Source organism: Rhincodon typus, chromosome 11 (genome assembly GCF_021869965.1).
Source record: "Rhincodon typus isolate 14 chromosome 11, sRhiTyp1.1, whole genome shotgun sequence".
Classification (NCBI taxonomy): Eukaryota; Metazoa; Chordata; class Chondrichthyes; order Orectolobiformes; family Rhincodontidae; genus Rhincodon; species Rhincodon typus.
The window spans coordinates 21,670,862-21,697,901 of record NC_063342.1 but is presented as its reverse complement, the minus strand read 5'-3'; the positions used below and the strand labels follow the sequence as shown (position 1 = coordinate 21,697,901).

Below are 27,040 nucleotides of genomic sequence, written 5' to 3'. Positions count from 1 at the left end.
TCTTTACTGAGTGCAAATTAATATTTCCCCACATCATAGCATTGACAATGCTGTAAAATATATTTTCTTGCTGGTAAGGTACTTTAATTTCTTGGGTTTATGAAAGACACAAGACAACTGGAAACTTTTTTTAAAATAGATACATTTTAGCTCTGCATAAATAATATAGCAAATGATTACAATTCTACTTAGCATCCTCTTTCCTTTGTTTACTGTTTGCAGTATTTCAGTGAACCTACCCAGAATGCCTTCCTTGAACTAACACCACAGGAAGATGCTGAAGAGTGCTGTGATCAACTCAAAGTCATTTTTGAAACTGAAAACCTGAGTACATACTCCAGTTCTTTAACTTTACCAAATACTGGAAATGAGATAATTGATGACAATGGTCAAACCAGTACAGATTCTGGACAGTTTTCTAATGAAGAAAGTTCCAACAGTAACAGTACTGAAGAATCGGAGGGAAGCATATTAACAAAGCTAGATCTACAGACATCGACTATGTCCTTTTATGATTAAAAGTTCCATTGATCTCCAACATTTCAGGGAAGAAGTTGCTCAAGCTGCCATATTGCAAGTATGAGTGTGGAAAAATAATTGTCTCATTGCTTTGGATGTGCGGACCAAGTGTAATATTTCCAGATTTGCTGACGGAACAAAACTAGACAGAAATGTTAATTGTAAGAAGAATGTAAAGATGCTTCAAGTGAATTTTAAACTGGCTGAGTGAGTGGGGAAGAATGTGGCAGATGAAACATAATATGAAAAAGTGTGGAATTTTCAACTTTGGTGAGAGATTGGGAAGTGTTGATGTCCAAAAGGACCTGAGTGGCCTTGTTCATACTATCACTGAAAGTTGATATTGTTATGATCCCAACTGATAATACTACTGGAGAAGTCAGATCGCAGAATGAATTCTGGCCTGATAGATTGTATTTTTTTTTTAAATTTAATTAATGTGGTGGTCATTGACTGAAACATTGTCACCTGAGGCTGCAGTGTTTCTGTAACATTAGAACAGAATTTTATTACAAAAAGGCGAAAACACAAAAGAAAAGCTGTTGAGATCCAATATAGTTGGAAAAAAACTTAAAACGTATAGCAAAACAAAGTGACATCTATTCCCTGACATCACTTCACAGTGATTCAATTTCATAGAAATTACTTTTATATATCTAATTACCAGGTTTGGCTTAACTGATCTTTGTCAGTTCTTACCTGTGAAATGTGAAGTCATTTTACATGAGTACTCACAAAATAACAGTTTAAATTTTCTCAGTCTCTGGTAGTCTGCAGATTTCTAACCAGATACTCCTGGTTTGGATGCTGCACAAACTAAATTTTCCTACTGAGGTAGCGGTGCTTTCCCCAAAGTGATCTATTCTCCTCTTTTGGAGAGAAACTATACTTGATTTTACCCCAGCCAAGTAACCTCCAAATTGCCCAATAACTTCTGATCTCTGGATTATCAAATAAACAATCAAGCTTTGAATATCCTGAACCAAAAAACTAGCTGATGGCCCTCAGTGTTTACCCACATTCATAAACCAGCACATTTAAAAACAATCCTCCATTAACTCTCTGAGAGTTCCATGCTCTCTGACAGATACTGGATTAGGTCACTGCTCCAGAAAGACTGTTTGACCTAGATATTTCTTTTAAAAATTCTTCAAAGAAGTAACCACAACCCCATATGCCACTGTTCTAAAATCCAGATGGTAAAAATGATACATATATAAATATAGAGAGTGTGATTCATTTCATCACAAATGCAGGTACATTAAGCAGTTAGGAAGGCAAAAGATATATTAAGCTTTTGTTGCTAGAGAATTTGAATACAGGAGTAAAGAGTCTTTTAAAGAACTGACTGACTAGAAGAGGGAAACTAAGAGCGAATATTTGAGAGGGATATCATGGTACTCTTGGTGAGATGGATAGCACTAGCATAGAGAATATAAAATCATTCGGTGAAGTCAGAGTCAGGCAGCAAGCAACAAAGTCTAAATCAGGCTGTATATATGTGAGCGGATGGAATACGGTAAATAAGTTGGAGGGTTACAGGCACAAGTTGGCATGTGGGATTATGATGTGACAATAATTGACCTGCCTCAAGAAATGGCAGGACAGGTTGTTCAGTATTCCTGGTTGCAAGGTGTTCAGAAAAGATGGGGAAGGAGAAGGGAAAAAGTAGGAAACAAATTCAGAGCTGACTTCATGATAAAAGAGAGAACAAGTTAAAGAGGAAAAAGTGTGCATGTGACTGGCATCTGGTAGTGAATATATCTGAGAATTAAGCTGAATATCGAGTTCAAAAGGGAAGTGACAAATCAAATAAGAGCCAGAGGGTTATGAGAAAAGACAGACAGTTAATATGAAGGGGAATACCAAAGTCATCTTCAGGCACATAAATAAAAGGGGGGTCAAAGGAGAAGAAAGATACCCAGAAAGGGGATTTACCCGTGAAGGCAAGAGGCATGATTGAGGTGTTAAATGAATACCCTGTACCTGCTTTTACCTTCAACGCAGATACTGCCCAAAGCATGGTGACAGAAAGAAAGTGGGTGACAAGAAGGCCTTAAAATGACGTGGCAAAAGGTTCGGATAGGTTGTTAATGCTTTAAAGTTGATAATTCACCTTGGAGCGAATGAGATGCATTCAAGGATGTTGAAGGAAGCGCAAGGTGAAATTGTAGAGGCACTGGCAATGATCTTCTCTGGCTTCAGGTGGCGCCAGAGGACTGAGTGTAGAATCGGACTTGCAGAATTCCATTCTTGGAACCTCCTTATCAAAACTGCACATTATGTGGCTTGAAGAATAATTAAAATTAAAGAAAAGCTTTCAAACAATATGTTTAATAATGTAAGTAGTTATCAGTGCACACTCCAGTGTAATCGATCAAGAACTTCCATTAAACGGGTGTGCAAGAATGACCTGTAGAATTTCCACTGAGTGGTTTCAAACTACTAATTTTTTAGATCACTTAGATTTAAATCTTTGAGATTTCTCTGTCTATCATGTGCAGTCTCCTCACCAAGAGGGGAGATAATCTAAATTTGGAGAACTATCATTGGTCAGTTCTTTTCATATTAGCGATCTGTTAGAATATCTAACAGACCAAGTGTACTACATTCTCCATGCATGGGTTTTCCCTTCAACTTTCCTGACTATTTCTTGTTGTTCTTGATGCCATCTTTGAATTAACTGGATTAAGAATCTGGATATTTTTCTTCACTTTGTCCCTTATAATTGTGAATTTGAAAGTGGTGTTCTCCAGTGTTTTCTTTTCCTGATTTACATAAATGATTTGCAGATGGGTGTTGAGGACAGAATGTCTAATTTTGCAGATGATACTATGCTAAGTATAGTGAATTGTGAGAATGACACTGAGTGACTTCAGAGGGACGTACACAAGTTGTTCAAATGAGCAGACGAATTTCAGTGCAGAGAAATGTGAGGTCATGCATTTTGGTAGAAGATACTGAGAGACAGACAATACAGTCTCAATGGTACAACTTTGAGGGGAATATAGAAACATAGGGACCTCACGGTTCACTGCATAATTCTGTGAAGGTGGCTAGGCAAGTTGAAATAGTTGTTAAGGAAGCTTATAGGATCCTTGGATTTATAAATAGAGGCATACAGTATAAAGGCAAGGAAGTGGTGCTACACCTCTACAAATCATTGCTCAGACCACATTTGGAGTGTTGTGTTCAGTTCTGGGCATCTTATTTAAGGAAGGATGTTAAAGCCCTGAAGAGAGTGCAAAGGAGGTTTACTAGAATAATTTCAGAAATGAAGGATTTTAGATGCAAGGAAAGATTAGAGCAATTGGGCTTATTCTCCTTGGAGCAGGGAAGATTAAGATGTGACCTTATTGAGGTATTCAAAATGATGAACAATTTTGACAAGACAAAGAAGGATATTCTGTTTCCACCAGTTGGTTTGTCAGCACTAGGGGTCACAATTTCAAGCTCATGACCCTGAGCTGCCAGTTACCTGCCACTTCAACACACCACCGTTCCCTGGCCAACATCTCTGTCTTGGGCTCGCTGCAGTGTTCCAGCGAAGCTCAGTGCGTGCTGGAAGATCAGCATCTCATTTTCTGTTTAGGAACTCTGCAGCTTTCTGGACTCAGTGTTGAGTTCAACAATTTTAGGGCTTAAGCACCTTCTCCTAAGTCTTTACCCTAACCCCCACAAACCAGGCCTTGTCATTACATGGGCTACTACCACAAACAACCCATTGTCAGCCACTTTTGGTGCCCATTAGTAGCTATTCATTTTTCCGCTGATCTTTACCTGTTCCTTTATCTGCCTAACTGTGTTTCTCTCCCTCTGGGCTCAATCTCCAACGATCATTTACTCCTTACCCTACCCCATCTTCAGCATGTATATACCAACCTTTTCCCAGCTACAATCAGTTCTGAAGAAGGGTCACTGGATCCGAAACATTAACCTGCTTTGTCTCCAGAGATGCTGACAGACCTGCTGGGTTTCTTCAGGTTCTGTTTTTTGTTTCGGATTTCCAGCATCTGCACCCGCTACTGCCTGCCCCTTGATTTTAAAATGGATATTGTTATCATCAACACCACAATAAACCTGGAAGGTAGGGTTAAACATCACCTCCTCATTATTCCTTGTGGTTGAGGATGATGGCTTCGATGACTTTAATCAAAGCAATGACAATGCTGATAGTACCAGATCAGGCAGCATGTGCATGAAGAGACAGTGTTTCAGTTAATCAGAACTGGAAGAGGATAGAGATTTAACATAGGCAAAAGGTGGGAGTTTGGAGAAAAGAACAAAAATAAGGTCTGTAATGGATGAAAAACGAGCCGATTAAATGCCTAAAGGGATGAAAGTACAAGGTAGAAGATGTAGTAATGGCGCAAGAAATAATGCACAAGATGGATTTAGAGGAATTGCAAATAACAGTAGCAGAACCCATATGTATAAATATGAGGTCAGTGACTTATGGAGTCAAGTTATGAAAACACATGGAAAGACTAAAGTTTTTTTTTTAAGTAAGATGATTTTGGTCCCTCTAATGTAGAGTACAGCTCATCTTTGGTTTGCCATATGAATCTTTCTCCTCCAGCCCAAGCTGCCATCTGCTTTTGAGAGTTCATTTTAAATTGCATTTCAATATAAATCAGACCAGAATCTTTTCTGTAGATAAATGACCAAGAAATGTAGCAATTATAAATAGGATTTATAACCAAACTCACTCTTTCCTGTATTACTATATTATCTAGTGACCTCAATTAGCATTTCAAACCAATGTCCCAGTTAGCTACAGAAATCCTGGCGAGATGAATTCTTTGTATGATCCAGCTCAGTTTTACAACACGCAGCAGTGCAATGAACTTAATAACAAATTTGGGACCGTGTTTGCACTGCTGCCATTGTATTTCCCCTTGAATAAATGCAAGCTGAGAAACTGATGCCATAACTTTAATTTAGGCTTCTTGTTATAAAATCGTCTTAGATCAACTTTTAAAAAGATATTTTAAAGATAAAATTACTGTAAAAGATCATCTGCAGTATCATTTTTTCCACGCAGTTTGCAGGTTGAATCTGCTGGAGGACAGCTGATTACTCCAGGGACAATGATGTAGATACAGATTTTCCCATCCTCACAGTGCAGTATGACAGTTTGAATGTAGGGGAGAGAGAAGACTGGTCACCTCTGTGCACTTACCTGAGACCAATGGCTCATCACCCATTGACTCCTAGCCCTTGCAATGATGCCAAACAGTCACTTTTCATCATGGGTGGTCTGCCAAATATCTCTGCAGGGCAAATTCTGCTATATCAGAATAAAGATAGGAGAAGATGTGTTAAAGCCAAGGGTGTGTGTGTGTTTGAGAGTGTGAGATGTATGGTTTGATTGATGTTAGTTCAGGATTAGGAATAGGATTACAGATATCTGTGACAGAGGTCTGCTGCTAAAGGATCTCTGGTATTGGCAAACTCTAGGGACCATTGAGCACCATTGAGTCCAATCGGAAACACATTAGACATGCTGGACACACCTTGCTAGGAGGTTGAGTAGTACCATCGTGATTTTGTGAAGGACTTTTATTGCACCCACTAGATAAAGCTACTGTATCTTATGTCATTCAGAGATAGTGAGAGCTGCAGATGGTGAAGTCGGAGTTAACACAGTGTGGAGCTGGAGGAAAACAGCAGGCCAGGCAGCATCAGAGGAGCAGGAAAGTTGACATTTCAGGTTGAGACCCTTCTTCAGAAATGGGGAGGGGGAAGGGAGCTCTGAACTAAATAGAGAGAGGAGAGGGGGTGTGGGGCTGGGGAGGGGGGGTGGGATGGTGATAGGTGAGTGCAGGTAGAGAGTAGTGGGGAGTGGTCAGTGAGGTGGGAGGGAGGATAGACAGGTTGTGTCAGGTCAAGGAGACAGGGATAAGAGGGAAGGTTGGTCATGGGATGAGGCCGGGCGTGTGGGGAGATTTTGAAACTGGTAAAATCCACATTTAGAACATTGGGCTGTAGGCTCCAGAAGTGACATATGACTTGTTGCTCCTCCAGTTATACCAGTTTCAAAATCTCCCCACCCCCAGCCTCATCCCATGACCAACCCTCCCTCTCATCCTCGCCTCCTTGACCTGATACAACCTTTCCATCTTCTCTTCCACCTATCTACACCTCCCACCTCACTGACCAATCCCCACCCAGCCTATCTGCACTCACCTATCACCATCCCACCCACCTTCCCCAGCCCCACCCCCGCTCTCTATTTATTTCTGAGCTCCCTTCCCCCTCCCCCATTTCTGAAGAAGGCCTCAACCCAAAACAAGAACTTTTCTTCTCCGCTGCTACTGCCTGACTTCCTGTATTCCTCCAGCTCCACACTGTGTTATCTTATGTCATATCCTGTTCACCAGTCACTTGCTGTGACATCAGTCTGAAGTAGCATGCTTCTGACACTTGGTGGCAGCATTTCACAGAGCAATGTCCTTTCATGATCCAAATTTCTCATTACCTTCTGCGATTTTAAAATGTTCAGTTTTCTATGATTGCCGTTTAAACCAATGGATTACTAAAATTGGTCTTGGATAAATGTTTACAATTTCTGTGTTGCATTTTGTTTACAGGCAATTTGTTTTCTACAACGCACTTCAGCTGAATAAAAGTTCTAATACAATCTTGCCCGTTGTCCTTTTCGTTCACAGTATCATTGAAGCCAACTTGGAGCATAATTGTTTCAGAGGTGGAAGATGCCACCATAGTCTTCACCGTTGTGTCAGGGTGCACTGCACGATTCCACAACTTACGCAGGGCCTGCAGCATGTTTTCAATACCCTAAAGTTCCTCTTCGCTCCCTACTGTGTGTGCCTTGCAGAGTCAATACATCTGTTTATCCAATAAATTGTAGCTGGCAGAGTGAAGACATTGTAAATGCTTAACCTATAGTCTCAGTTAACATGCAGGATTTTTTTGCCTGACATCACAAACAATTTAGCGCACAATCTCTCCCCTTCTTCCTGTACTCATTGACCTACGGTGGGACAGTCCTACCAGGCCAGAGGGCTGTTCTCTCATTAGACAGAGATGACTGGTGATGGTTGAACCTGAGAGTCCCACATCTCAGGTGAGGGAGGAAATTAAGAAGCCGAATCCTTCATATAACCTCAGTAAGTGTTGGAATTAAACCCACACTGTTGGCGTCCCTCTGTTTTGCAAACCAACTTTTAACATACTCTGTAATATAAAGGTACTGCAGATGATAGAGAGATAGTGGGGACTGCTGATGCTGGAGAATCTGAGATAACAAGGTGTAGGGCTGGATGAACACAGCAGGCCAAGCAGCTTGAGAGGAGCAGGAAAGCTGACGTTTCGGGTCTGGACCCTTCTTCAGAAAAATCTGCAGATGATAGATTTGTGAAGCAAGCAATATATTGCACTTGACATGTTAACTTGGTGTTTCTTTCCCCACAGTTGCTGCCATATCTACTGAGTTTTTCCAGCACTTTTTTTTTTTCCCAGATACTCCATGACTATCTTTGTAATTCTGACATTCAGGAATCGATCACTTTATTTAATGAGTCAAACCTTCACCACTCCCCAAAGTCTGACTTACTGCATCACTAAAGAGCTGAAGTCATGGTTGGACCAGAAATGTCGCATCTTAATCTATCCGGGCAGCAGGTTACTCTGCAGAAATTGATCTGCCTCTCCTGTACACAAACACACATTCAGAAAAATTTGACACCTCTGTCCACGACAGCAGAGTTATAGAGTCATAGAGATAGACAGCACAGAAACAGACCCTTTGGTTCAACTTGTCCATGCCAACCAGATATCCTATATAAATCTAGTCCCATTTGCCAGCATTTGGCCCATATTCCTCTAAACCCTTACTATTCATATACCTATCCAGGTGCCTTTTAAATGTTGTAGTTATACCAGCCCCCACCACTTTCTCTGGCAGCTCATTCCATACACACACCACACCCTGCATGAAAATGTTGCCCCTTGGGTGCCTTTTAAATCTTTCTCCTCTTATCTCAAACCTATGCCTTCTAGTTTTGGACTCCCACACCTTGGGGAAAAGACCCTATCCATGCCCCTTATGATTTTATAAACCTCTAGAAGGTCACCCCTCAGCCTCCAATGCTCCAGGAAAAATAGCCCCAGTCTGTTCAGCTTCTCCCTATAGCTGAAACCCTCCAACCTTGCAACATCCTTGTAAATCTTTTCTGAACCCTTTCAAGTTTCACAACATCTTTCCTATCAGAGGAAGACCTATATAATCCTGCATCTGTGCAGAGAGAATTTCACAACAATGGGATCACACCATGTGCTTTCCAGTCAATTAAGTAAACTTGACATTCAGTTGTTGTAGGAAACATGTCAGCCAATTTGCACAGCAGGTTCCCTCAATAGAAATATGATAATGACCAGACAATCTGTTTTTGTGATTTTGATTAGGGGATCGATATTGGCCAGGACACTGGAGATAACTCTCCTGCTCTTCTTCAAAATAAGTGTGGAGTTTCGTACCTTCACCTGAGAGATTGGGCTTTGGTTTAACACCTCATTTGAAAGATGGAATCTCAGTACTGTGCTGAAGTATCATTGTAGATTTTTGTGCTCTCGTCCTGTAACTGCTACTTAAAAAGCCATCAATTTCTTACTTAGAGGTTGAGTGGTACTGACTGAGCTATATCTGAAAGGTTTTCACTTCTGGGAAGACTGTTGTTACCTCCTAGGGAGTCAGTTTAGAATATAATGCACAACGTCAAGTTATTCTCCCTACCAAATCCATACTCATGTTTATACTCCAGCCCTCTTCACCTAAATGGTACAACCCTCTATTCCCACAGATTCTGACTGTTGTTATAGAGTTCTCCAATGCTTGACTGAAATGAAGCACTGCCATAGAAATTAAAAGCTAGAATTACTTTCATATCCATTGATACAGCCCTGTCAAAGGTACATCATGTCTTCAGGTCTTCATTCAGATTTCTGCAATGGTGGCTAATTGTTTCCTTGGCAAAGCTCAGTGCAGCTTCTCTGACCGTGCCTTGACTGGTATTCACCCTCTGGAGGGAACAATAGTGGGTTCAAAACAATCTGCAGCCGTGGTGCCTCCAGGTCTCCTTTGTTGGCTCACAATAATCAAGAACAAAATTCCATTGCAATTTTTTCACTTTATTAATGCACAGAGAAATGGATCAATAGGCAAAACTAGGACCAAAAAACTGCCAAGCCTAAGGAAACGTGAAAAGAAAAATATTTGAGAACAATTTCAAGGCTGCAGGACTGAAGCTCCGCTGTCTTAATGGTTTCCATGATGGCCTTTCAGAGAGAGAAGGATAACTCAAAAAGTAGGCTGCCTGTGTTGTAATGAGACAATGAACCTGAATCCAGCAAACTCACAATTGCTATTGACTGCATTTGATGAAGTGGCTGCGACAATTTTCTTGGTTTCAGTAAAAGTATTCATGGAACAATGTAAAAGTCCCAGAAGTTGTGGTGTATCACGGTAGAAATAACAGTATAATGTGTTTAGAACATTCCTTTTTAGAATGTCCTTGGGATAGTATTAGATCAAAGGACGGGGCACAAAATTAGACAAAGAAACAGCAGACCTTAGGATCAGGAGCAGTTTAGATTTCAGCAAAAGAGGATAAAAGGATTAGTTAAGAGGGGGTAAATATATGTCGAGGGTAAGCTTGCAGGGAACATGTAAACTGATTGTAAAACCTTCTGTAGGTACATGAAGAGAAAATAGTTAATGAAAACAAATGCAGGTCAAACAGGGCAAGTTATAATGAGGAACAAAGAGATGGCAGACCAATTAATACATACTTTGTTTCTGCCTTATCAAAGAAGCATACAAATAACACTGCAAAAGTATTGGGGAATTCACATTCTAGTGAATTAAATCAGTATTGATAAAGAAATGGTGTTGGGGAAATTGGTGGAATTGGAGCTGATAAATCCCCAAGGCCTGTTAATCTACACCACAGAGTACTTAAGGAAGTGGCCCTAAAACAGTGGATGCATTGGTGGCCATCGTCCAAGATTCTATAAACTCTGCAACAGGTCATATGTATTGAAGGGTAGACAATGTAAAGTCTTTATTTTAAAAAGGAGGTACAGAGAAAACAAGAAATTATAGACTGGTTAGCCTGACATTGGTGCAGGGAAAATGCTAGAGATCATAATAAAAGGTTTAGTAGCAGATTTAGTAGTAATACCATGATTCTTGGGAAACAGGACAGGACTGGATGGAGTTAGCGTGAATTTACAAAAGGGAAATCATGCTTGACAAACTTACTGGAATTTTTTGAGGATGTAACTCGTAGAATTTGTAGGAGGAAGTCAGTGGATGTGATTTACTTGATTTCCAGTAAGCTTTTGAATTGATTCCTCAGAGAAGATTAGCATGTAAAATTAAAGTACTATTGACATGAATTGGAACTGTGTGTACTGTTCTATGTTCTATATATGTTAATGATTTTGATGAGGAAACTAAATGTTATAACTCCAAGTTTGCAGACAACATAAAGTTGGGTGGAGGGTGAACTGTAAGGAGGCTGCAAGGGTCTAGACCTGAAACGTCAGCTTTCCTGCTCCTCTGATGCTGCTTGGTCTGCTGTGTTCATCCAGCTCTACACTTTGTTATATCAGAGATGTTTCAATGTGATTTGGTCAAGTTGTGTGAGTGGGAAAATACTTGTAGTATATTGTGGATAAGTGCAAGGCTATCCATTTTGGGAGCAAAAAAGGGAAGGTAGAGTATTATCTGAATGGCTTGGATTTGGAAAACGGGAGGGCCATTGAGATGGTGGTGTCCTTATACAACAGTCACTGAAAGTAAATATGCAGGTGCAGCAGGCAGTAAAAAGGGCAAGTGTATGTTGTCTTTCATAGCGAGAGGATTCAAGTACAGGAGCTCGAAATGTATAGACTTTTCGTGGGACCACCTGTGGAGTATTGTGTGCAGTTCTAGCTCTTTATCTGTGGAAGGATGTTCTAGCTATGAATAAGTACAACAAAGATTTACCAGACTGATTTCTGGGATAGTATAACTGACATATAAAGAGAGAATGGATCAATTAGGACTAAATTCACTGGAGTTTAGCAGAATAAAAGGTGATCTCATTGAAATCTATAAATTTTAACAGGACCAGAAAGAGTAAACACGGGAAGGGTGTTCCTGATGACATGGTCTCTAGAACCAGGAATCACAATCTAAGGAGATGGGGAGCTGAAGAGAAATTTCTTCACCTAGAGAGTGGTGAGCCTGTGGAATTCCCTACCACAGAAAGCAATTGAGGCCAAAATATTGAATGTTTTCATGAAGGAATTAGTTAAAGTTCTTAGGACTGATGGGATCAAAGGGCTCAAGGTTTTTGAGAAGATTTGTAGTTCGGGTTGTTGATGCGGTTGTTGACTTGCTCACTGAGCTGGTAATTTTGTTTGTAGACGTTTCTTCACCATACTAGGTAACATCATCAGTGCACCTCCGGTGAAGCGTCAGTGTTCTGTCCCGTTTGCTATTATGTGTCTCAGTTATTCTGTAATCCAAGATGGTGCCAGAACGTGGCAACATTGTCCAATTTTCAATGGACCTAGGTACAAGGGACAATATCAAATAAATCTAACTCTGTTTTAATTTCTCCCTTTTTCCAACTCCACCTATTAATTAACTATTTTCTATTCTAGGTCTAACTTTCTCCTTCAGAATTTGATTCACCGTGATTTTTCTCTCCAATATTCTCTCCTGGTTCCCACACCTCTGCCAATTTAGTTTAAACCCACCCTAACAGCACAAACAAAACCCTCAACACTCTTAACTCTGCTCAGATCCAATCCCTCCGGTTTGTACATCTTTTCCACAACACATCTCAGTGTCCCAGGAATCTAAAGCATTCCCTCCTACATCATATTTCCAACCACCCATTCAGCTGTCTTATCATCAGTACTCACTTGGGTATGGCACTAAGAGTAATGTGGAGAGTACTACTTTTGAGGTTTTGTTTGTTAATTCTGTACTCCCTAAATTCTTACTGCAGGCGTCTATTCCCCATCCTCTATGTTATTGGTACCAACATGGACCATGACCTCCAGCTGATTGTCTTCACCCAGAAGAATGCCCAATAGCTGCCCTGTGGCAACCTTGGCCATGGCACCAGAGAAGTAACACACCATTCTAGAGTCACATTGAAGGCCACAGAAACACCTGTCTGTTCCCCAAAGGAATGTCCTAATGTTACTGCTTTCCCATCGTTCTACCTGCCTGTACAGCTGAGCTACCTGTGGTACACTCCTCTGACAAACTACCAGCACCCAAAATGGAAAATAATTTCATTTCAGGTGCTTCCTGAACTACCTGCCAGGTGGTCACCCATTCTCCCATCTGCCGCATGTTCCTTTCCCGAGGTGTGAAGATCTCCCTAAAGTACGATCCACATATTCCTCTGCCTCATGGATGTCCCACATTGACTCCAGCCACCACATTCCAACTTTCTGCTGCCAGTGGGGGAGATTTCCCCTTTCCTGTTATTTGCTGTGTAATCATGTTATATAGACAAGTGGTATCCAAGGTATTCCTGACCTAACCTCTAAATCTTTGAGAGATTAATGAATGTCATTGAATTTTATACCACTGAGGTTCAATGCAGAGAAAATTCTCTGAACCCTTAGGTTGTGTTTCTTTTCTGCATTTGCGGCTGCCTCCTTATGGCTACAGTCATTTTGATATGAAACTGAACAGAGATTCCTAATATTATATCTGCACACAATTCAGCATTTAAACCTAAACATTAATTCAACACAGAAATGTCTGCAACAGCAAGTACTCCCACATCCCATTACTGTCATTTGTTCAATAAGTACAATGTTTGCATTCTGTCAGCATTATAACTGATAACAAAATGGCAACCTGCAGTGACTGTGCAGCATACCAGAGATCACCTGGCAAACCAGGAAACACATTAGTGCAATATTGCATTTCTATCCAAGGATCCCATTTTCAAATGGATGCATTTGCATGCATTTTCATTTACACTGTGAGTTACCCAAGTTACTCATAATGCATAGAACTATTCTCATGCATTAACATTGTTCAAGTTTGTCTCTCTTTTGTCAGTAACTTCTCTGGGGGTTGGCTAGCTCAGTTGGCTGGACAGCTCCTTTGTAAAGCGGACTGATGCCAACAGCATGGGTTCAATTTCCAGACCTGCTGAGCTTACCATGAAGGGCTATCCTCACCTGGGGCATGGTGACCCCTAGATTAAACCACCACCAGTCACCTCTTTCTAACGAGAAATAAACCCTATGGCCTGTCAGGACGATGGTGGCTTACCTTGCACATATGCCGGTTGTTAACTTTCCCTTTAAAATAGCTGCTTGAAATGATGTAGTAAATAAGAACTGCAGATGCCATAAATCAGAAACAAAAACAGATGTTGTTGGAAAAACTCAGCTGGTCTGGCAGCATCTGTGAAGAGAATTCCTCAGTGTCCTGAGGAAGGGTCATCAGGCCCGAAACATTAACTCTGATTTCTCTTCACAGATACTGCCAGGCCTGCTGAGCTTTTCCAGCAACTTCTGTTTTTGTTGTGGATTCTGTTCTGAAATTTTCTTGGCTGACTCTGCTGATGTACATTATTGTCTTAGCTGTCTCTTTCCTTTAGTTGCATTAGTTATATCCGCTAAGGCAAATTTTTAGTTTTGTTTTAACTTTGGCATCCTTTGTGGTGCTGCAGTTAGAACTTTTCTGCCTTGCACTGTTTGTTTATCTGTTCAGTAATTCATGTGACCAGCCAAGCATTGTAAATCTCTCCTGATATATTTAGGGCTACAAGACTAAACTTTCAACTTGCTTCTACTGTGTTGTTAAGTGGCAGTAGCTTCATGCCTATCATGTTCTGGTATGCTGTCTCGCCATTGCATTGGGCTCTCGGATTAATTTGTCATTTTGGACTCAGCATTGTTCCCATTACAGAGATAATTTTGCATTTGGGGATATCAGTTTTGGTTTGCCATCTGGTGTGACTTTACACAGATCTGCAAAGCTCATAATATTACAGGAAGCACCAGTCTCCATCCGGTACATGATTCATCGATGCTCTCATCCTGTTACCTTCATTGCAATAGTTACAAATATTTCTTCCTTAGACTTGATGTTGCTCTAAGGTTCATCTGACACCTGATTAGTACCTACAATTAGAGTCGTTGTCCAACATGTCCATATCAATCATGTCTACTAGTTACAGAAGCTCATTTGTCTTCTTCTTAGCCAAACAATCGCATGTGAAATGATTGAGCTTTTTGCAGTTAGCATACTGTTTTCCCCTTGCTGCCTTTCTTTCATTTTATATGATGACCTCTGCAATATTTACAATCTGCCCTTAAGCCTCAAGCTTTCTGCTGTGTTTAAATGAATACTTGTCACCATTGTCAACATTGTTGCTCCTGTAAGGTTTTCCATATAGTGGACAGATCTGAGCTACTAATAAAAACAGTGCACAGATCTTGGTGGTTCTCGACATTGTGCAGAAACTCTTCCGTTCTCCCATGTATGTGCTATAGCTTCTAATTTACAATCACAAAGCTTCTATATAAGTTTCCAGTCTTAGAGATGTAGAATCATACAGCATGGAAAAAGATCTTTCAGTCCAACCAGTCAATACCACCCATAATCCCAAACTAAAATGGTCCCACCTGCCTGCTCTTTGGCCCTTCAAACCTTTCCTATTCATGAACTTATCCAAATGTCTTTCAAACATTGCAACTGTACTCGCATCCACTACTTCTGAAAGGTCATTCCACACACAAAACACTCTCTGTGTAAAAAAATTGTGCCTCATGTCCCTCTTAGATCTTTCTCTTCTCACCTTGGAAATATGCCCCCTGGTCTTGAAATCCCCCATCCGAGGAAAAGACACCTGCCATTCACCTTATATATAACCCTCATGATTTTAAAAACCTCCATTTGGTCATCCCTCAACTCTAACACTCCAGTGAAAGAAGTCCCAGCCTATCCAGCCTCTCCCTATAACTCAAACCTTCCATTCCCAGCAACAACCTGGTAAATCATTTTTGAACCATCTCCAGTTTGACAATATCCTTCCAATAACAGTCTTAGTCTTGAAAAGTTCAATTGAGACAGTAACCATAGCATTTAAGTGGTGGTTAGTTAGGGAGGGGGTGCAGCATCACATTCCATATTTGCACAACAATCAGTGTGATAAAATGCTATCAGAGATAGTAGGAACTGCAGATGCTGGAAAATCTGAGACAACAAGGTGTAGAGCTGGATGAACACAGCAGGCCAAGCAGCATCAGAGGAGCAAGAAGGCTGACGTTTCGGGCCTAGACCCTTCATCAGAAATGGGGGAGGGGAAGGGGGTTCTGAAATAAATAGGGAGGAGGGGCAGATAGAAGATGGATAGAGGAGAAGATAGATGGAGAGGAAACAGACAGGTCAAAGATGCGGGGATGGAGCCAGTAAAGGTGAGTGTAGGTGGGGAGGTAGGGAGGGGATAGGTCAGTCCAGGGAGGATGGACAGGTCAAGGGGGCAGGATGAGGTTAGTAGGTAGGAAATGAGGGTGCTGCTTGAGGTGGGAGGAGGGGATAGGTGGGAGGAAGGACAGGTTAGAGAGGTGGGGACGAGCTGGGCTGGTTTTGGGATGTGGTAGGGGGAGGGGAGATTTTGAAGCTTGTGAAATCCACATTGATACAATTGGGCTGCGGAATATGAGTTGCTGTTCCTGCAACCTTCGGGTGGCATCGTTGTGGCACTGCAGGAGGCCCAGGATGGACATGTCGTCTGAGGAATGGGAGGGGGAGTTGAAATGGTTCGCGACTGGGAGACACAGTTGTTTATTGCGAACCGAGCGTAGGTGTTCTGCAAAGCGGTCCCCAAGCCTCCGCTTGGTTTCCCCGATGTAGAGGAGGCCACAACGGGTACAGCAGATGCAGTATACCACATTAGCAGATGTGCAGGTGAACATCTGCTTGATGTGGAAAGTCTTCCTGGGGCCTGGGATGGGGGTGAGGGAGGAGGTGTGGGGGCAGGTGTAGCACTTCCTGCGGTTGCAGGGAAAAGTGCCGGGTGTGGTGGGGCTGGAGGGGAGTGTGGAGCGGACAAGGGAGTCACGGAGAGAGTGGTCCCTCCGGAAAGCAGATAAGGGTGAGGAGGGAAAAACATCTTTGGTGGTGGAGTCGGATTGCAGATGGCGGAAGTGTCGGAGGATGATGCGTTGGATCCGGAGGTTGGTGGGGTGGTACGTGAGGACAAGGGGGATTCTTTTTTGGTTGTTATTGCGGAGACGGGGTGTGAGGGATGAGTTGCGGGAAATGCGGGAGACACAGTCGATGGCGTTCTTGACTGCTGAGGAGGGGATGTTGCGGTCCTTGAAAAACGAGGACATCTGAGATGTACGAGAGTGGAATGTCTCATCCTGGGAGCAGATGCGGCGGAGGCGAAGGAATTGGGAATAGGGGATGGCATTTTTGCAGGAAGGTGGGTGGGAGGAGGTATATTCTAGGTAGCTGTGGGAGTCGGTGGGTTGAAATGGATATCGGTTTCTAGGTAGTTGCCCGAGATGGAGACAGAGGGGTCCAGGAAGGTGAGAGAGGTGTTAGAGATGGTCCAGGTGAACTTAAGGTTGGGGTGGAAGGTGTTGGTGAAGTGGATGAACTGCTCGAGCTCCTCGTGGGAGCACGAGGTGGCGCCGATACAGTCATCAATGTAACGGAGGAAGAGGTGGGGTTTAGAGCCAGTGTAGGTACAGAAGAGGGATTGTTCCACGTAACCTACAAAAAGGCAGGCATAGCTTGGGCCCATGCGGGTACCCATGGCCACCTCCTTTTTCTGTAGGAAGTGGGAGGAATTGACAGAGAAGTTGTTGAGGGTGAGGACGAGTTCGGCTAAGCAGATGAGGGTGTCAGTGGAGGGGGACTGGTCGGGCCTGTGGGACAGGAAGAAGCGGAGGGCCTTTAGGCCATCTGTATGGGGAATGCAGGTGTATAGGGATTGGACGTCCATGGTAAAGATGAGGTGTTGGGGACCGGGGAATTGGAAGTTCTGGAGGAGGTGGAGGGTGATGTCACGGATGTAGGTAGGGAGTTCCTGGGCCAAGGGGGAGAAAATGGAGTCCAGATAGGTGGAGATAAGTTCGGTGGGGCAGGAGCAGGCGGAGACAATGGGTTGACCAGGGCAGTCGGGTTTGTGGATTTTGGGAAGGAGATAGAAGCAGGCTGTGCGGGGTTGGGGAACGATGAGGTTGGAGGTCATGAGTGGGAGGTCACCTGAGGTGATGAGATTGTGGATGGTTTGGGAAATGATGGTTTGGTGCTCGGGGGTGGGGTCATGATGAAGGGGGCGGTAGGAGGAGGTGTCGGAGAGTTGGCGTCTGGCCTCGGCAATGTAGAGGTCAGTGCGCCATACTACAACTGCGCCTCCCTTGTCCGCGGGTTTTATGGTGAGGTTGGGATTGGAGCGGAGGGATTGGAGGGCTGCACGTTCTGCGGGGGAGAGGTTGGAATGGGTGAGAGGTGTGGAGAGGTTGAGGCGATTGATGTCTCGACGGCAGTTGGAGATGAAGAGGTCGACGGAGTGTAGGAGGCCTTGGGGTAGAGGGAGGAGGGGGTGTGTTGGAGGCGGGAGAAGGGGTCAGTAGAGGGAGGGTTAGGTTCACGGTTGAAGAAGTAAGCGTGGTGGCGGAGGCGGCGGAAAAACTGATCAATGTCCAAATGTGACCGGTATTCGTTGATGTTTGGGTGGAGGGGGACAAAGGTGAGCCCTTTACTGAGGACTGACCGTTCGTCCTCAGTAAGGGGGAGGTCTGGGAGGATGGTGAACACTCGGCGGGGCTGAGTGTTGCTGTCTCCTCTGGAGCTGCTGGCTGTGGAGGCGGTGGGCGGAGCAATGTCAGCGTCGGCTGTGGGCGCAGTTGCGTCGGCGGTGGTGGGTGGAGTTGCGTCCACGTCTGTGATGGGTGGAGCAGTGTCGGCAGTGGGTGGAGCGGGGTAGGCAGCGGCAGCAGCAGTGACGGTAGGTGCGTTTTCAGTGTCTGTGGTGTTGGCCTCGGAAATGGAGGCGGTGGCATCAGCAGCGATGGCGTTCGCTTCCTGGTTTCACTTCTAATTCAGCACAAGTGAGGAATTGAACCTAAAACCTTAGCAACCAGCTGAAAGATGCCGTTATTCCAACTGTTAAATATTTTAAAGTTGACCTATGTAACAGGTGGCAGAAAGAGAAGACTTTTATCTATAAGTCTGGTTACCTACCAACAAAATGTGTTAATTCACAGTGTCACAAATACCTAAGTAATTGTGCTACATTTCAGTTTGCCCAATGGAAATTTTATCACACATTATGTAAATATTGATGTTGTTAACATGGATTTTAGTAAGGCTTTCAACATGGTTCCTCATGGTAGGTTCATCCAGAAGGTTAAGATGCGTGAGATCCACGGTGACTTGGCGGTGTGCATTCAGAATTGGCTTGCCTATAGAAGACAGAGGGTATTGGTGGAAGGACATTTTTCAGGCTAGAGGTCCGTGACTAGTGGTGTTCCACAGGGATCCGTACTGGAACCTTTGCTGTTTGTGATACATATAAATGACTCAGATGAAAATGTAGATCGGTGGGTTAGTAGGTTTGCAATTAATGCAAAGATGGATGGAGTTGTGAATGGAGTAGAAAGTTGTCAAAGGAAGCAGCGGGATATAGATCAGTTGCAGATATGGGCAGAGAAATGGCAGATGGAGTTTAATCTGGGTTAGTATGAGGTGCTGCACTTTGGGAGATCAAATGTTAAGGAAAAGTATACAGTTAATGGCAGGACTCTGACTAGCACTGATGTACAGAAGGATCTTGATGTTCAATAGTTCCCTGAAAGTGGCCACGCAAATAGATAGGTGGTAAAGAAGGCGTATGCATGCTTGCCTTTATTGGTTGGGGAATTGAGTACAAGGGTCAGGATGTCATGTTGCAGCTTTATAAGACTTTGGTTAGGCCACACTTGGAGTAATGTGTTCAGTTCTGGTCGCCACATTACAGGAAGGATGTGGAGGCTTTGGAGAGGGTGCAGAGGAGGTTTATCAGGATGCTGCCTGGATTAGAGGGAATGAGCTATAAGGAGAGGCTAGAAAAATTAGGGTTGTTTTCTCTTGAGCAGCGGAGGCTGAGGGGAGACTTGATAGAAGTTTTTAAAATTATGAGATGCATAGATAGAGTTGACATTCAGAATTTTTTACCTAGAGTTGAAATATCTAAAACTAGGGGGCATGCAATTAAGGTGAGAAGGAGCAAGTTCAAAGGAGACATGAGAGGCAAGTTTTTTTTTACACAGAGAGTGGTAGGAGTCTGGAATGCACTGCCAGGGTTAGCGGTTGAGGCAGGCAGGTAAGGGCATTCAAGGGACTTTGAGATAAGCACATGAACATGCAAGGAATGGAGGGATATGGACCAAGGGCAGGAAGGAGGGATTAGTTTCATTTGGCATCATGTTCAGCACAACATTGTGGGCCAAGGGGCCTGTTCCTGTGTTCTACTATATTTTCCTTTTGAGGCATAGTGCTGCTGCTGGACTTTCTACAAATGTCCTACTCTTTTCAAAAACAGCAGAAAATTCAAAGAATCATTGGATTGCACTACTTGACGTTTTTAGTTGGACTTGTACAGGAGAAGAAAGAAGCTTTGCTTTTGATGATTTTGTGTCATTGCACATTTGCACATGATGACCAAAGACCTTGTGCCTGCATAACTTGCCCTGAGGCTTGAGACCCTGCTAGGACATCAGAAAAAAAACTCCCCCAAGAGGTTAGTGCCTTGAGCCGTTACTTATTTTTCACTTTTCAAGAAGCACACATCGCTGCATCAGCTGTCACAACAGGAGACATTAACAATCTGCTCATTGAAAGAACAACCTGCAAAAATGAGAGGAAGGGTAAAAATAGAACAGAATGGAAAAAAAATTAAATACAGAATAGAAACCACTCTTATCTCCATTTTAATGTTATGTTCTATTTGAGAATGTATTTACAGTTAGCTATTTTCCAACTTCCATAAATGTAAATTCATTGAAAAGTCTATGTACATACATTAAGCAGCACCTGCTCAGCAATAATGTACTCACTGACACCCAGTTTGGGTTCCACCAAGGCCTCTCAGCTCTTGACCTCATTATGGCCATGGTTCAAACATGAACAAACGAGCTGAATTCCAGAGGTGAGGTGAGAATGGCAGCCCTTGACATTAAGGCTGCATTTGACCAAGTGTGGCATCAATGACCCCTAGCAAAACTGGAGTCAATGGGAATTGGGAGATAAACTCTCTGCTGGCTGGAGTCATACCATTAGATATAGGAAGATACTTGTGGTTGTTGAAGGTCAATTATCTCAGCTTCAGGACATCTCTGCAGAAGTTCCTCAAGGTAGTATCCTAGATTCCAACCATCTCCAGCTGCTTCATCCTTCCCTTCATCATAAGGTCAAAAGGGGGGATGTTTGCCAATGATTGCATGGTGTTCAGCACCATTCGCAACTCATCAGACACTGAAGCGCTCCATGTACAAATGCAACAAAACCTAGACAATATCTAGGCTTGGGTTGACAAGTGGCAAGTAATATTAGCACCACACAAATGCCAGGCAATGACCATCAAGGAACAATCTAACCACAGCCCCTTGACATTCAACGGTGTTACCATCACTGAATCCTCAACTATCAACATCCTGGCGGTTACCATTGACCAGAAACTCAACTGGATTCGCTACATAAACACAGTGGCTACAAGAGCAGGTCAAAGATTAGGAATACTGCAGGGTCTAACTCACCTCCCGACTCCTCAAAACCTGTCAACAAGGCACAACCTCTTGGGGGAGTATGACAGAATACTGCGCACTTGCCTGGATGAGCGCAGCCCCAACAACACTCAGGAAACTTGACACCATCCACAAAGTTGCACCTTTGATCGTCACCACATCCACAAACATTTACTTTATCCACCACTGATGCTTAGCAGCAAAGTGAGTACTACACGATACATTGCAGAAATTTACCAAAGATTCTTAGACAACACCTTCCAAACTCATGATCACTTCCATCTCAAAGGACAGGGCAGCAGATGCATGATAACACCATGACTTGTAAATTCCTGTCCAAACCACTCACTGTTCTGAAATATATCATCATTCCTTCAGGATCACTGGGTCAAAATCCTGGAATTCTCTCTCTAATTCTGGGTCCACCTACAGCATATGGACTGCAGCAGTTCAAGAAGGCAGCTCACCATCACGTTCTCAAGGGTAACTAGAGACAGGCAATGAATGCTTGCCCACATCCCACAGGTGAATAAAAGAAAAAAACAAATCTCAACAAACCACACCAGTTTGTATTTTTCTAGTACCTTTATGTAAAAGAAGAACACACAGTGTCACAGGAATGTTAGATAACAAGGTGTAGAGCTGGATGAACACAGCAGGCCAAGCAGCATCAGAGAAGCAGGAATGTTATTCACTTGAATTGGCAGCCAAGTCACATGAGAATTTAATAAGATATTCAGCTACTGTACTTGCTGACCAACACTGGTTCCCAGTCCATTAATGCCTGTATTTTAAAATTCCTATCCATATGTTCGAATCCACGCCCCCCCCAACTCATTTCTCCTCACTATCTCTGTAAAACCTTCCAGCTTTCACTGAGAATTCTATTTTCCAACAACCCTGGTCTTTAGTGTATTAACTACTGTCTTCACTGCTCCCCCCACCCTGCTCCCCCCACCCCACTCCCACCACTGGTGACCACATCATCAGCCCTGAGCTCTGTTTTAGTTATAATAATTGCAAAATTGTTATTCGATTACGGTGAACACCATGGCCCTTCTATGTCTTTCATTGATTTTGGTTTTCTGTATTGCTGCAAATTTCCAAATTTGGAAAATAAACCAAATACATTTTGGACTGAACACCTCCTCTGACAAAAAGACAAAGGAATGTTTATTTCATAACTTAATTGTGTGCTTACAATTTCTTTTCTGCAATTCAACTGCTACTGATCTGTCAACCTAAATACTTACAATTTAATTAAACATTTTAAAAATTACTTTTGTAGTTGAGTTCAAACAGTAAGATACATGTTTTTTTTCCTTTATTCATTCATGGAATGAGGCTGTCCATTTATTGCTCATCCCTAATTGCCCAGAGGGCAGTTAAGAGTCAACCACATTGCTGTGGGTCTGGAGTCACATGTAGGACAGACCAAATTAAGGATGGCAGTTTTCTTCCCTAAAGGATATTAGTGAATCAGATGGGTTTTTCCTGACAATCAGCAATGGATTCATGGCCATCATTAGACTCTTAATTCCAGATGTTTATTGAAATCCATTTCCATCATCTGCTATGGCAGGATTTGAACCCAGGTCCCCAGAACATTATCTGGATCTCTAGATTAACAGTCCAGTGATAATACCACTAGGCCATCGCCTCCCCTGTTGCAATGTTAAATGTTACAATTTTTGTGTGCCTGGATTTAGTTGGCCACAGAACATATTCTCAATTATTCGCAATCCAATTTCATTTCACAGGCAGAATGCAGTATAGCGACAGTAGTGACTTCAGGTTGTAGACTTGCTCGCCGAGCTGATGTGTTTGGTCACAGACATTTTGTCACCCTGCTGGGTAACATTGTCAGCGCATCACTCATGAAGCGTCGGTGTTCTGTCCCGCTTATTACTTATATGTCTCGGTTTGCTGGGGTGGTTGGTATTACTTACTGTTCTGAACCTGAAGTAATAGCAAACATCCCAGCAAACCGAGGCATATAAATAACAAGCGGGACAGAACACCAACGCTTCACCGGAGGCGCACTGATGATGTTACCCAGCAGGGTGACAAAATGTCTGCGACCAAACACACTGGCTCAGTGAGCAAGTCTACACCTCATCCACAGCCCGAGCTACAAATCTTCTCAAAAACTTTAAATAGTCACTTGAGCTGAAAAGTACTTCGCAGCAAATACTGTGTTGGGTGCTGCAGAAGAATAAAGACTGAAAGGAAAGTGTGGCAATCCTGAAACTGAAGATAAAACGAAGAGGCAAGTTTACACGCAGACAACAGGTCCATTGGTGTCTTCTCAAAAAAAAATGAATTGAGAAAAGAATAGGTGTAAGGTCAGAAATTGTAAAGATAGCATACCGATGAAATCAAACTCAGGTAGATTGTGAGAGGAAGGGAACTGTTACCTCAGTGCTGCACTAGAGTGTTAGCCCAGACTTTATACTAAGTTTCTGGAGTGGAAACTTCTAATTCAGAGTCAACAATGTTGCTGCTGAAAGACAGCATAAATAAAGATGGACCTGAATAAAAATAATTTTGAAGTGAAATCAATATAAATCCTATAACTTATAGAAACATTAAAAGAAATATTAGAAAATTATTGAAATGCTTAACAGAATGATTAGCATTTTGGCAAAGAATAGATTTGCTTTTCAGAAGACATCCTGCATCAGAAATGTTCTCTACCCAAGATACTAAACTGTTCTTTCCTTTTTCAGATCCAGTCAGAATCTGCTATGCGTTGCTAGCATTTTGGCATGGTGGCTCAGTGGTTAGCATTGCTGTCTCACAGTGCCAGGGAAATGGGTTTGATTCCACCCTCAGGCGACTGCCTGTGTGGAGTTTGCGCATTCTCCCCATGTCTGTTTGGGTTTCCTCCAAGTGCTCCAGTTTCCTCCGACTGTCCAAAGCTGTGCAGGTGAAGTGGATTGGCCATGCTAAATTACCCATAGTGTCCAGGGGTGTGCAGGCTAGGTATATAATTAGCCACAGGAAACGCAGGATTACAGGGACAGGGTAGGGGTGTGGATCTGGGTGGGATATTCTTCGGAGGGTCAGTGTGACTTGATGGGCCAAATAGCCTGCTTCCACACTGTAGGGATTCTATGATTCTGTTTTCATTTCAGAATATTCATAACTTATTCAGGGCACACATGGTACCCAACCTGCTGCAACATTCTGACATAAAAATGAAGCCTGTTACTACCTTGAAGGTCAGCCCTGTTAAACAACTAGTACGTTAAATTTTTGTATAGTATATTAGTTGCCTGTTTAGCAATGCTTGGTCAATGTTGATTTTAGTTTGTTTGTGGAATGTTATCGGGTGATTTATTTATGTATTCAATGGGAATTTATTTTTCAAAGATATAACCATCCAGAAGGTCAGCGAATGTGCAGGCTTCTCTCAGAATGAGAAGCATGTCATTCAGAGAGCAAAGGGGTGGCATGGTGGCTCAGTGGTTAGCAATACTGCCGCACAGCTCCAGGGACCCAGGTTTGATTCTAGCCTCAGGCAACTGTCTGTGTGGAGTTTACACATCCTCCCTGTATCTGCATGGGTTTCCTCCTGGTGCTCTGATTTCCTCCCAGACTCCAAAGATGTGTACATTAGGTGGATTGGCTGTGCTATAGTGCCCAGGGATATTTGGGTGAGACGAGGGAAATTCAGGGGTGGGGTCTGGGTGGGATGCTCTTCAGAGGAACAGTGTGGACTTGTCAGGCCAAGTGGCCTGTTTCCACACTGTATGGTTTCTATATTTAAAAAAAAAGTCAGCATTTCAACCTAGTATCTCCAAAATAGTCAGAAGAAAACATGTCCTGAGTGGCTTAAAAGTTAATAAAAGAAAAGCCCCACAAACATAAGGCTATATATAATGTGTCAGAAAGGAAAGATCATCCTACAAGACTGCTGAAGTGTAAGGAAATAATATTCACATAATCATTGAGTTATCATGGCAAAGGGAGGCCATTTGACCTACTGTGCCTGCACCAGTTTTACTACCTATTGCTATCCCCTGTCATTTCTCCACACCATTACTATCCAAAAATAAATCAATGTCCTCTTGAATGTCTTTAATGCCTCAGTTGAACCTGCCTTCAATTCCAGGCAGTGTATTCCATGCCATAACTAGAATCATACAATACAGAAGTGGCCCTTCAGCCCATCAAGTCTGTAATGTCAAAGCTATAGTAAATCTACAATAGTCCCGTTTTCCAGCATTAGGCCCATAGTCTTGAATGTTATCACATTTAAAGTTCTCATCCAAATACTCTTTAAAGGTGTGAGTTTACCACCTCAACTACCATCCCAAGCAGTGCATTCTAGATTGCTACCAATCTCTGGGTGGAATTGTTTTCCTGAAGTCCCTTTCAAACCTGTTGCCTTTCACCTCAAAATAATGCCCACTTTTTAATTGACCCTTCAACTAAAAGAAACAGCTACTCTATATTCACCCTGCCCATGCCCCTCATAATCTTACACATCTCTATCAGGACCCTGTCAACCTTATCTGCTCCAAAGGAAACAAGCCAAGCTTATCCAGCCTCTTTTCACACCTAAAGATCTCCATCCCAGGCAAGATCGTGGTGAATTTCCACTGCACCTTCTCCAGCCCAATCACATCTCTCCAAAGTGTGGTGATCAGAACTATATACAGTAATCCAGCATGGCTTCACCAAAGTTTTGCACAGCTCCAACTTCATCTCCCTACTCTTATAATCTATGCTCAACTGATGAAGGCGAAGACAAAGGCAACTACTTGCTGAGTGACAATGCTTTTCCTCACATCACGCTTGCTTCATTTGCACATCACTTTAATTCTATGCCCTCTCATTCTTTTTTTTCTAATGAGCAGATCAGTTTCTTCCCTCTACTCTATCCAGCCCACTCATGGTTTTGAACACCACGATCAGATCTCCTCTCAGTCTTTGTCTCCCCAAGGAACAAAGTCCCAGCTTCTTCAATCTACCCTCATAACTGAAGTTTCTCATTCCTAGAGCCAATCCTGTCAATCATTTCTGCACTGTCTCCAACGCATTCACATCTCTTCCATAATGCGGAGCCCATAACTGTGAACAATAATCCAGCTAAGGTCTAATAGGTATCCTGTACAAGTTCACCATCACTCCCTGCTTTTGTAGTCTATGGTCCTATTAAAAAACTGAGAACACTGTCTTGCCACCGTCAATGATCTAGGTACACATACACCTAGCTGCCTCTGCTCCTGCATCCCGTTTAGAATTTCACCCCTTATTTTTACCCATCATTGTTCTCTGCACTGATTCTCACCTGCCACCCATATATCTACTTCACCGACTTTCCATCGCCCTTTAGGAGTTCCAAATTCTCCTCCTCACAGTTTACAATTCTTCCAAGTTCAGTGTCATCTGCACACTTTGAAATTGTCCCCTGCACACCAAGATCTAGATCATTAATACATACCAGGAACCCAATACCAACACCCTGGGGAACTCCACTACAAAACTTCCTCCAGACCAAAAAAATCCATCAACCATTATTCTCTGTTCCTAATAATCAACAAGTTTTGTCAGAAGTGCGTTTGTCACATAGCTGCTGGCACATGTTACACCATTGGCATTAACATAGCAAGGTGCCATACAGCTACATGTCCCGCTGTGTAACTGATCACAGCTGACAAACAAGACAGGTTAAGAGATAACAAGGTGTAGAGCTGGATGAACACAGTAGGCCAAGCAG

At 42.7% G+C, this 27,040-nt stretch overlaps 1 protein-coding gene across 1 annotated transcript in view; it reads left to right on the top strand.

Annotated features, from left to right (window-relative positions):
• Positions 1-3,701, top strand: part of LOC109928465 — a 53,136-nt gene extending 49,435 nt beyond the window's left edge. The window contains exon 15 of the mRNA XM_020528407.2: positions 223-3,701. Coding sequence (XP_020383996.2) covers positions 223-519 — 297 coding nt within the window. The 3' untranslated portion in view covers positions 520-3,701. The remainder of the gene's footprint in view (positions 1-222) is intronic.
• The last annotated feature ends 23,339 nt before the right edge of the window (positions 3,702-27,040 follow it).